General features: G+C 46.8%; 1 protein-coding gene across 1 annotated transcript in view; it reads left to right on the top strand.

The window, feature by feature from the left end:
• The first annotated feature begins 910 nt into the window (after positions 1-910).
• LOC139310429 (maestro heat-like repeat family member 5) overlaps positions 911-11,935 on the top strand; it is a 33,324-nt gene continuing 22,299 nt past the window's right edge. The window contains exons 1-9 of the mRNA XM_070934584.1: positions 911-964; positions 2,374-2,460; positions 3,484-3,600; positions 4,381-4,504; positions 5,041-5,189; positions 8,961-9,080; positions 9,625-9,704; positions 10,122-10,257; positions 11,207-11,302. Coding sequence (XP_070790685.1) covers positions 911-964; positions 2,374-2,460; positions 3,484-3,600; positions 4,381-4,504; positions 5,041-5,189; positions 8,961-9,080; positions 9,625-9,704; positions 10,122-10,257; positions 11,207-11,302 — 963 coding nt within the window. The remainder of the gene's footprint in view (positions 965-2,373; positions 2,461-3,483; positions 3,601-4,380; positions 4,505-5,040; positions 5,190-8,960; positions 9,081-9,624; positions 9,705-10,121; positions 10,258-11,206; positions 11,303-11,935) is intronic.

The raw sequence follows: 11,935 nt of genomic DNA, 5'->3' as shown, positions 1-11,935 counted from the left end.
TCCTGCCTTCGTATCCAGGTATAGACGCTACAGGGCTGGGCTACCTATGGAACCAGCCTTGTCCTTTCACATCAGCCCATCCCACACAATCAATCCATCCATCCATCAATCCATCAATCAATCAGAACAGAGCCAGAAGGGACCTTGGAGGTCTTCCAATCCAACCTCCTGCTCAAGCAGGAGATGCTATACAATCCCAGACAAATGGCTACCCAGTCTCTTCTTCAAAGGCTCCAGTGATGAAGCACCCACGATTTCTGGTGGGAAGCCATTCCATTGGTTGATTGTCCTCACTGTTTGGAAGTTTCTCCTAGTTGACCCCCTCCTCTGTGTGGCATCCCCTCAAATACTGGAAGACTGCTCTCATGTCACTAGTACACCCTTCCTTCTTTTCTCTAGACTTCCCAAATCCAAATCCTGCAACCATCCTTCATCAGGCAGGGACGTTATGGTGCAGACTCCATCAGTCAAAGAGTTTCGACTGGTGGGGTCTAGGAAGAGGGTCTTCTCTACCGCTGCCACTGTATTAGGGAACATCTTGCCCTCAGAGGTGAGGAAAGACCCCTCCCTCTTAGCCTTTTTCAAAGGCTATATCTAAATTATAAGATTACGACATCATGAAATTTCAAAGCAATAAAAAATTCCAATTCCATATATAAGATGGTTGTCTAAGGACATGAAGATCAGGGACTCAAGACTTATGACACATTTGACCCCTCCCTCAGGCTCAGCCTGGTGATCCACTACGCACACCTTGCCTCTCTCTCCTTTGAGAAGGCTTGTCCTGTCGAATTGCCCATCAATCTCTGTCTGTCTCTTCTTCTCAGAACTCTCTGATGAGTGCTTCAGAAGTTTGTGGGAGAGCAAGAAGGCGCTAAAAGGGAGACCCGTCAAAGAAGTCTTGGATTTGATGGACAAGAGAGAAATATTAGAGACCATCTTGGACCATCTTCGTCCTTTCCAGGTAAGCAGCTTGGCTTGTGTCGCAGTGGGCCCGGAGGTCCATCTTGGTTGCAGAAGCCAGGACTGCCTTGGTGGACATCACTTATCCCAAAAGTAGACAAATGTGGTTATCGAGAAATTGCTGAACTATGGGGCCCTTGGTGGAAGGATCATGGAACAACTATGGAATGATCGCCTCAACAATTTTGAACTCCGCCTAAAGACCAAGACTTAGACATGCACTTAGAGACTGTCACCACCCCTGGAACGCTTCAAATCAATGGAGAAAACCTAAAGAATGTGGACATTTTTTGGTATCTGGGATCCCACCTCCAATGTCAATGGTGACATCAATGGTGAGGTGCGAGCGAAGGAGAATGCAGCCTAGATACGAGATCTCACCAGTGTGTTACTGGACAGACGAATGGCCACCCATCTTAAATCTAAGATCTACAAGACAACCATCCTCCCTGTTGCACTGTCTGGCACTGAATGCTGGGCAGCAACAACAGGGACTGGAAGCTCTCTGCATGCCGTGGAAATGTGAAATGGTCCTGAGTGTGAAAAACAAAGTCCCTTTTTTTCAGTTGTAAATTATTCGTTATAACTTCGAACAGTCAGTAAATAAATGTTCTGACCCAAACACCACAAACCCTCTGAAGTGAACTCAAAGATTCCTTTATGAGGAGAGCCAGCAGCCCCGACAAAAAGTTTCTCTCTCACCTCAGGCTAAGAAGTCCATCCGGCAGGGAGAAGAATAGTTGTCTGCCACATCTATACATCCCCACCCCCTGCCTTTTATCCCCAGAGCTAGGGTGGGCTTCGCTAGCAGCGGTGTCTCTTCCGTCCCAAGGACCGGCCCATAGATTTCCCCGGCTCTCCTCTCCTCTGCCTTCTGCACATCCACACATCAGGCTCTGGACTCAGCTGTTCCTCCTCTTCCTCATCAGTCACTTCCAGACCTGGGAACTGTTGACTCTCCATCTGAGGGCTGACGGACAGCCCAGGCTCCTCCTCTCTCTCTCTCTCTCTCTCTCTGCCAGCCCCATTCCCTCTTCCCCCTCGGAGCTCTCAGGTTGCCCTGATGCTGGCCCTGACTCCCACGCCTCCTCCTCTTCCTCCTCTGATTCGGCTGCTGGAGGGCCACAACAATAAATGGTGATAAAGCAAGTTCTCACAATTTGTGGCAGTGATTTTCCAACCGTTCATCTCAAAAGCTGCCTCAGCTCCAGCTGATACAATCCGGATGGTCCTTGTTACGTGCTTCATGTCTGTCCCAGCTAGAAAAGTCGAATTAATTATAATATGCATCCTGACACAGAAGGGAAACCAACCCTCCCCTTGGAAACACAGGGAAAACTGTTCCTTCCTCTGCTCCTTCACTTTCTCACAACTTCTTTTTTGTTGTTCTTGTTGTTGTTGGCAAAGCAGATTCCTTCAAGCCACAGGAGGAAAACAAGCGCATTGCCGCCCATCGACCAGAAGCAAAGCACGTCCCAGGTCTTGTCTAAAGACAAGGTAAATATGCGGAGGTTTTACACTTTTAGGGCCGCAGTTGTCTTAGATGCAACGTCAGAAGAGGCGACTTGCCGTGGCCAACTCACCGTGGCTGCCCACGAGCCACAGCAGACTCGCTGAGGGTTAATTCAACAATTCCGTTCTCTCCAATAATGTTAAAAATCATTTTAATGTTTGTCATTCATGTATCGTTTTGTCCTTTCTTTGTCATCCTTTCTTTGACACTTCTGTTCCACCATTTCTTCGATATTAGACAGACAAATGAATAATAAAATTACGGACTTGGAAGGAGGCCTTGGAGATCTTCTAGTCCAACCCCCTACTCAAGAAGGAAACCCTTTCCCATTTCTGGCAAATGGCTGTCCAATCTCTTCTTAAAAGCCTCCAGTGATGCAGCACCACAACTTCTGGAGGCAAACTGTTCCACTGGTTAATTGTTCTCACTGTTTGGAAGTTTCTCCTTGGTTCTAGATTGGTTCTCTCCTTGACAAGTTTCCATCCATTGTTTCTTGTCTTGCCTTCGGGTGCTTTGGAGAATAGGCTGACCCCCACTCTTTGTGGCAGCCCCTGAGATATTGGAAGCCTGCTATTAGTGTAACTTTTGTTCCCTGGTGAGTTGGCCAAGGCAAGTAGGCCATGGTTAGTTGGCCATGCCAAGAGGCCCATGGCAAGTTGTTCCAATCCACCAAGGAGAGCTACTGAATTTAAAAAGATGAAGCTGCACGATCTCCACAGAAACCATAAAGCATATCAGGACCCCCAAACAGAGAATCAGCAAGGGCACCCATAGGGATGGGGGGGGGGTTAAAGTAGCTTTTTAAGAAGAAGAAGAAAGCCAAAATGGCAATTATTGATTTATTAGATTCATATGCTGCCCATCTCCCCGATCAGATCAGCTGGGACCACTTTCCTTGTGCTTGGCCACAGGGAGTCCATTTTTGATCATAATTTGTCCTATATTTCCTTTTCCTGGCCGATTGGTGGAGCTCTCTAGAACTCACGGACTCTTCTTCCCACCTTCAGATTAACCTATACAAATATTATGGCGTTAAACTGCGAAACTCAAGACAGAAGGACCTGGTGACGGAACAGCTCAAAAGCCTTCTAAATTTTTCACTCCAGGAAGAAACAGACCGAGAGGTGAGTGGGAATGGGATGCCTGTGGGGGCTGAGACCTCCATCTTTGTGGGGTCCTTGGTGCTCTCTGAGCTTGGATGTTTTCTTGCAGACATTTAGTGACCCAACTAGGTCACGTCATCAGTGCTAGAAAGGAAAAGGTTTTGCAGCGTGAAGGGAGGAGGTGAAGGGAGGAGGAGGAGAAGAACTGTGGGGTCTCTTTTTTTTTTTTAATTTTATTTATATAATTTTAATTTATATGCCGCCCTTCTCCGGAGACTCAGGGCGGCTTACAGTGCGTTAAGCAATAGCCTTCATTCTTTTGTATATTTTATACAAAGTCAGCTTATTGCCCCCACAAACTGGGTCCTCATTTCACCTACCTTAGAAAGGATGGAAGGCTGAGTCAACCTTGAGCCTTGGAGAGATTCGAACCAGCAGAAATTGCAGGCAGCTGTGTTAATAACAGGGTGCACTAAACCCCTGTACTATCAAGGCTCTTAACTTGGTTGTTTTCTTGAAGATGTTTCATTACCCAGCTAGGTAACATCATCAGTGCTAGAAGAGAATGGGGGTTAGAGAGAGGAGGATGACTGTGGGGTCCTTGGTGCTCTCTGTGCTTGGTTGTTTTGTTGCAGACATTTCATTACCCAGCTAGGCAATTTCATCAGTGCTAGAAGGGCCTGGGGTTTGCAGAGAGGAGGAGGAGGAGGAACAGGAGGTGGAGAAGGGGAGGAGAAAGCGGAAGAGAAAGAGAAAGAGAAATGTGCAAATGTCCTAATTCACAAACATCGCTTTGCCTAGGGAATCTCGGAATCCATTCGAATGGTTGCCTTTTGCCACCTGCCTGAGATTCTGGAGGTCCTGAAAGAGGTTGGACATTTCAGGCAGCCCCAGGCACCTTTTGTGCTGGAAGCCACCATTGAGGTAAGACCAGGGATGGGGTTGAACAGAAGTACAGAAGGAGGCTGGGGGATTCTGGGAAGGAAAGTCCAACGTGCTTGGAAAGACTTATGAACCAGGCTATCTGGTCTCCTCAGATTGGTCATAGATCTCAAAGACCTGAGTCCAGCGCTGAGGATGTAGGTGGTGCTGGAAATTCTCCATCTCCATCTCCTGGAGAACTATTTTATAAGGCTAGAGAAGATTAGGAGTTGCCCCGACAAACATCTCACGTAGACTCAAAGGTGCTTTTTCAGAAGGCTCGGGCTTTGTTTTTTCCTGAAGACATTTCGCTTCTCATCCAAAAAGCTTCTTCTGTTTTGACCAAAGTCAGAACTGTAGAAGCTTCTTGGATAAGAAGTGAAACCTCTTCAAGGAAAAACAAAGTCCAGTTGCCTTTGGAAAAAGCCCCTTTGGGACAGCCGTGACCTGGATGACTAAGAAGCTCCATCAGTTTCCATCCATTGCTTCTTGTCTTGTCTTCTGGTGCTCTGAGAAATAGTTTGACCCCCTCGTCTTTGTACTCACAGACTCTCTCCGAGAGATGGATTCGGACCACACTAATCCTCTGCTACGGCCAGGCAGTCCTGGGAGCGCAAGTAGAAGACATGGTGCCTCTCCTGGACAACATTATTTCAGAAATACTGGACCAGTATTCCACCAGGAACAAGGTAGGCTGGTTTCCACCCTATACTTCCCTTAATGCTGACTTTAATTACGAGAACAATTATAATCCAGAGTCCTTAGCTTGATTGCTTTCTTAAAGACATTTCATGACCCTACTAGCATGTTGTGGGAGAGGAGGAGGAGGAGGATCTATGGTCATGCTGCATTTATTATACTCAAGGCAGCGCATGTGCATTATATGCTTTCTTCCTTTCCACACAACAACTCTGTGTTGTGTAAGTCAACTCATTCAGCCAGCCCTCATGCCTAAGGCGGGACTAGAACTCACAGTCTCCTGGTGATTGGCCCAAAGTCTCTCAGCTGGCTTTCATCCTAAGGAGGGACTAGAACTCACAGTCTCCTGGTGATTGGCGCAAAGTTACCAATCCAGCTTTCATACCTAAGGCAGGACTAGAACCCAGAATGCCCAGTGATGTTTTGATTGTGAGCCCCCCAGAGTTCAACCAAAGACAATCGGCTACCTAAAGGGCCGAGCTGAGGATTTTGTACAGTATCTGGATGATAAAATAACTCAGATTTGGGAAGACTTGGCCGTTGACTGGGTTAGTTCAGACGAGATGACTGAGGCAGGCCTTGAGAGTGTTATCTGGGAGTTGTTCGATCCTGTGGCTCCCGAGGACGTGGACAGGATCTTGGGACGGCTGAACGCCACTACATATTTATTGGACCCATGTCCCTCCTGGTTGGTGCTGGCTTCCCGGGAGGTTACAAGAGGCTGGCTCCAGGGAATTATCAATGCTTCTTTGAGTGAGGGTGTCCTGCTGGCCGCCTTGAAAGAGGCGGTGGTGAGGCCTCTCCTCAAGAAGCCATCCCTGGATCCGGCTGTTTTGGCTAACTATCGTCCAGTCTCCAACCTTCACTTTATTGCGAAGGTTGTTGAGAGTGTGGTGGCGCGACAGCTTCCACAGTACCTGGATGAAGCTGTCTATTTGGATCCGCTCCAGTCCGGCTTCAGACCTGGGTACAGCACGGAAATGGCATTGGTCGCGTTGGTGGATGATCTCTGGAGGGCTCGGGATAGGGGTTACTCCTCTATCCTGGTCCTGTTAGACCTCTCAGTGGCTTTTGATACCATCGACCATGGTATCATGTTGCGCCGGCTGGAGGGACTGGGAGTGGGGGGCACCGTTTTGCGGTGGTTCTCCTCCTATCTCTCCAACCGGTCGCAATCCGTGTTGACAGGGGGGCAGCGGTCGACCCCGAGGCGCCTTGTTTGTGGGGTGCCGCAAGGGTCGGTCCTCTCGCCCCTCCTGTTCAACATTTATGTGAAGCCGCAGGGTGAGATCATCCGTGGTTTTGGGGTGGAGTTCCATCAGTACGCTGATGATACTCAGCTGTACATCTCCACCCCAGACCATCCCAACGATGCCTTGGAAGTGATGTCCCAGTGCCTGGAGGCCATGCGGGTCTGGATGGGGAGAAACAGGCTTCGACTCAACCCTTCCAAGACCGAGTGGCTGTGGCTGCCGGCGTCCCAGTATAGCCAGCTGATGCCATCGCTGGTTATTGGGGGTGAATCACTGGCCCCCACGGAAAGGGCCCGCAACTTGGGTGTCCTCCTGGATGCACGGCTGTCTTTAGAAGGGCATATGACGGCCGTGGCCAGGGGGGCTTTTTATCAGGTTCGCCTGATACGCCAGTTGCACCCCTTTCTGGATCGGGACTCCCTACGCACAGTCACTCAAGCACTCGTCACCTCTTGTCTGGACTATTGTAACGCTCTCTACATGGGGCTCCCCTTGGGGTACACCAGAGGCTCCAACTGGTGCAGAATGCGGCTGCGTGGGGGATTATGGGAGCGACGGGGCGCTCCCATGTGACTCCTCTCCTGCGCGAGCTGCATTGGCTTCCGGTGGACTTCCGGGTGCGCTTCAAGGTGTTGGTGATCACCTTTAAAGCACTCCATGGCTTAGGGCCAGGGTACTTACAGAACCGCCTTCTGCCACCAATAGCCTCCCACCGGCCAGTTCGCTCCCACAGAGAGGGCCTCCTCAGGGTGCCGTCGGCTAGACAATGCCGGCTGGCGACCCCCAGGAGGAGAGCCTTCTCTGTGGTGGCACCTACCCTTTGGAACAATCTACCCCCAGAGATACGAGTGATCTCCAACCTCCGGACTTTTCGTCGGGCCCTAAAAACTCATCTCTTTCAGTTAGCCGGTCTCTCTTGATTTTATGATTTTATGGTTGATTTTAAATTTTGATATGGATTTTAAATTGATAAATTTTAAACTATGGGCCAAATTTAATTATTTTAAATCTATTTTTAATTGTACGTTATGTATAAATGTTTTATTTTGGCTGTTCACCGCCCTGAGTCCGAAAGGAGAAGGGCGGTATAGAAATTTGAATAATAAATAAAATAAAAATAAATAAATACATCCTCTTCCTTTTGGTTTTTGTTTTTCTTTTTTTTTTTTTGAATAAAGTTTGTTTATATTTGTGTAGTTTATACATATCATTATGTGAATGGTGTGGTATCTGAGTATCATATAATTCAATACAAATAAACATATTCATAATTATTACATTCCATTTTCCTTATTCCATATCATTAATACATTGCTTTACCACCCTTCCATTCTAAACTTTTAACATTTTCCTCCCTTCACATTATTATATTCAAAGACATGATAATCTGTTTTATTATTCATATTCCCATTATTTAACTCTTCTTTTCTATTAAATTTCCTTTCTTTCTTTCTTCCATTATTTAATATCTCAATAGGAACTTCTAATGTTAATCACAATAATTTAAAACATTCAACATATTCCTATCTTATTTGTTTTCTAATTTTCTCATTCAAGCTCTAGTTTTCTTGTTGCATAAAATTCTACTATTATTACACATAGCTATATTTATTTATCATATTACCTATACAATAGTATTCTCTTAAGTCTTTTATAGTCTGAATCTATCATTTAATTTTTTCTCCTTGCCCTGCCCTTTCCCACTGTTCAATTTGAAAGCTTTCTGTTCTAAATCCTATCTTTTCCTCCCAAGCCTCTTCCTGTTCCTCCCATTTCTTTTTAAAATCTTTTAAAGTGATTTCCCCCTGCTTTGGTTCCTCAACCCTTATTAATTTTAAGAGTGTCTTCTCCTTGTTATCTTCTTTTTGCTGGTTTCCTTCTTGTCCTTGTCTTTGCTCCTTGTCTCTTGTATACAATTTTCCCATCTTCTATCTATATGATCAAAGATTTCCACCATGTCCTTGTGTAGTTCCAGTATAAAGTCCTTAATGCTTTGAATCATACTCCACTCCATTTAAGTCTCCACAATCATCGGTTCAGAAACCAAGCCTCCAAGTCAAATTTTAATGTTTCATCAATGTTCAATCAAATCAGTTAGTTGCTTCAGGGATCCTCCACTCCTCAAGTTATTTTTATATATCCAATATATATATTTTTATATCTCACCCAAACAAGACATCATTCACCATTTCTCTTTTCCTGCACAAACTGATGGTTTCTGGTGGTTCCCCAGCTTCACGGCAGCCATTTTTGAATGCCGCTGCTCCTAGTCTTTGGATGAGAGGTTTTTCCGAGTCAGGGAGGAGAGATGCGGCTCCCCTCAACCTGCAAGGTGGTCCCCCTTTGCTTCACCACCCCTACAGGGTGGCTATGGCTTCAAATGAAGCTCCCAACAGGGAGAGCTAGGAACAGGGCCGTCGAGCTCACTTCCGAAGGCACCGGAATTTCAACTGGAGGTCCTTCCTTTGGTTTTTCTGACCCCACCATATTCCCACTTGTATTTCCCAGAACGAAGGGCTGAAGACAGCGTTCATGAGGTCTATCATCATGATCACCAAAGCTGTTGCCTACAGCAGGAGGCAAGATGTCCATTTGCCTCATAAAGAGGAATTAGTCATAAACATCATTGTAAGTGGGGAGAGGGAAGGGAGGCAGGTGCTTCTGGGCGTATTTATTTTTGAAAGTGAATTTGAATCGAATTGAATACCAATCAATTGAGCCCAAAATGTTTTTGTTGCTAAATGGGACATTTGTTAAGTGAATTCTGCCAATTGTATGACCCGTCTTGCCACCGTTGTTAGCAGAATCATTTTCGTTAAATTAATTTCACATTGGTTAACGGAATCTGGCTTCCCAATTTTATATAGCTCGTAAACAGGCCACAGTTACCCATCCCAGACTTAAATCACTGCAAACTGCCATAAATGCAAGCTGGTTGCCAAGTGACCGAAATATGGTCATATGATCCCTGAGCAAGAGACGCCTCTCGGAACTTTGCATCTGGGTCATAAGTAGTTCTGGAGAGATCCCACAAAACTTGGTGGCTAAGCGACCGGTTGTAAGTTGGGGACTTCCTGTGTCAACCAGAAAAAGCATAGGGCTGGGAAGAGGGCCAGCTGGATGGTGGCCATATCTCAGGAGCTTTCTTAGATGTGTTCCTTTCTTCTTTCAGGAAGTCATTGAAGATCAGCCCGCGAGACCCTTGTCCGTCGTAATTCTCCATCAAGCAATCGTCACCATCACCTGCATGAGGTACCTACCTGCTCCGCCCTCATCTTCCCACCAGCTCGGTAGGAACTTGGAGTTGGACCCAGTGATGGGATTTCAATGCCAAGTCCCCATGCTCTAGAGCAGGCATGTCAAACTCAATTTCATTGAGGGCCGCATCAGGGCTGTGGCTGACCTCGGGGGTGGGTGGGCGGAGGTCGTGAAATGAGTGGGTGTAGCCGATGAGGTGGGTGTGGCCAGCTTCACGCCACTCCCCAAACTGCAATGAAGTTGGGGGTGCTCCATCACTCAAGGTTTCCAAGAAAAGAGTGGACAACCATATGACTGGGATGGTTTAAGGGCCATCAAGCAAGGGTTGGAGTAGAAGACCTCCGAGGTCCCTTTTAGCCAAATAAGTCTATGATCTTCTCACCCTCCTCCTTTTTTCTTGTCTTTCATCAGCCGTATGAAACCTGCCTTGAACTCTGAGATAAGGTCTAAAGTGGTGAGCAAAAGCATCCAGAAGGTGTTTTCCTTGCCAGCTTTCAAGATGACCACACTGAAAGCGAACAGCCCAGGGCAATCAACTCAAACTCAGGTGAGCAGTCCAGATGGAGTAAAGCCCTCTGAGATCCACCTGGAAACAAGGATCTGGTAAACATGATTCAAGATCTCCTCAAATACTCTAGATCCATCCTTCGATCCCAATGGCACCTTGGCCTGTCCCTTCATCTTTGGTCCTGAAAGTATGCGTCCACTTCTCATTATAAGTTTCTGGAGCATAGGACTATTATTAAGTCCTAAGCATCTCCCTATGGTTTTCCTCGCCATCTTTTCTCTCTTCCTCCACTTCTCTTTCGTGTTCTGGTTGAAGTGTCTTCTCAAGACCAATTCCCATCTCCCCCCTTTGGCCCCGAACAAAAGAAGGGCCACGGTGGGGCAGAATAACCATGTTCTGTACTCACTAGCTATGATTCCTAGGTAGTCTCAAAATTCAGACGCTTAACAACCGGTTCAGATTTACAACAGTCGCACCACTCAATGAGGAAGCCCGATTCACTTAAGAACCGTGTGGCTAACTTAACAACAACAGTCAGTGGCAAGAAAGGTCATAAAATGAGAGAAAAATTCACTTCACTAATGTCTCGCTTAGCAATGGAAATTTGGGCGCAATTGTGGTCGTAAGTTGAGGACTGCCTGTATTTGAATATCCCAGAACTGTTAAGGAAGACATTCAACCTTTTAGTCGGTCTGTTCTGAACGATAACAGGAAGGAAGTCCTTTTGTTCCTCGTGTTCAGCTGAGAAAGCATTTCCTCCAACTCTGGAAGAAAAATCATCCCTGCAAGGTGGGCCACTCCATTTACTGCAGACTTGTGGACTTCAACTCCCAGAAGTCCATGGCTGGCTCAGGATTGTTGGGAGTTGAAGTCCACCAGTCGTACTGAAAGGGCCATAAGTTCCCCGCCCCTGGATTTCTTCCTCTTTTAGGCGCCGTTCCTTCCTTTACGCCACTTCTTCCTTCGGACATTCTTGTTCTTCTTTTAGGACTTTTATCACCAGACGGCGAACGCCTGCAACACCATGCTCACCGGCTTGCTGTCCGAGGCTCCCAATCTGGATTCCCTGCAGGAGATCTTGACGGTAAAGAGTGATTCTTTCTTTGGGTTGGTCGCACTGTCAGCCAGATGGTTAGGCTGGATTTGGCAATTCTGTCCAGCTGTCGAGTCCCTCCCAAGGACCTGGGATAGGCAGATGTGGCTGTTGGAAGGGAAAGGTATCGTCACAGCTGCCGAATGCGACATCTCATCACGGCCACCGGATAACTTGCTGTGGGTGAATTCAACCATTCAATTTAATTAATTTCAATAGTTAAAAATGATTTTAATTTTTGTCATTTACATTTTGCGTTGTCCCTCCTCTGGCATCTTTTCATTAATGGTTCGACATGAGTGATGTTGAGCTGGCCACGCCCACCTTGCCCCCCCAGGTCAGATACAACCCTGATTCGGACCTCAATGAAATAGAGATTGACACCCCTGTCAAAGAGCCTCACTGCTGTTCCAAGTAAAGCTGTCTTCTGCAATTGACCAATGCAGATTTTGTCAATGTTGATGGGATTCATCTTAGCAACAGAAATTTTGGACTCATTTGTGTCATAGGTCGAGGACTACCTGCATTTATGATGGTTGCAGCATCCTGGGGCTCACCTGACTGCCGTTGGCGAGCTGCCCAACTGGCTTCCAACAAGCCAAAGTCTACGGGGAAAGCAAGTTT

This window comes from Pituophis catenifer, unplaced genomic scaffold (assembly GCF_029215685.1).
Source record: "Pituophis catenifer annectens isolate HBS135680 unplaced genomic scaffold, rPitCat1.0.hap2 SCAF_2, whole genome shotgun sequence".
In the NCBI taxonomy this organism is placed as follows: Eukaryota; Metazoa; Chordata; class Lepidosauria; order Squamata; family Colubridae; genus Pituophis; species Pituophis catenifer.
The sequence above is the reverse complement of the archived record's forward strand: the minus strand, read 5'-3'. Positions and strand labels throughout refer to the sequence as shown.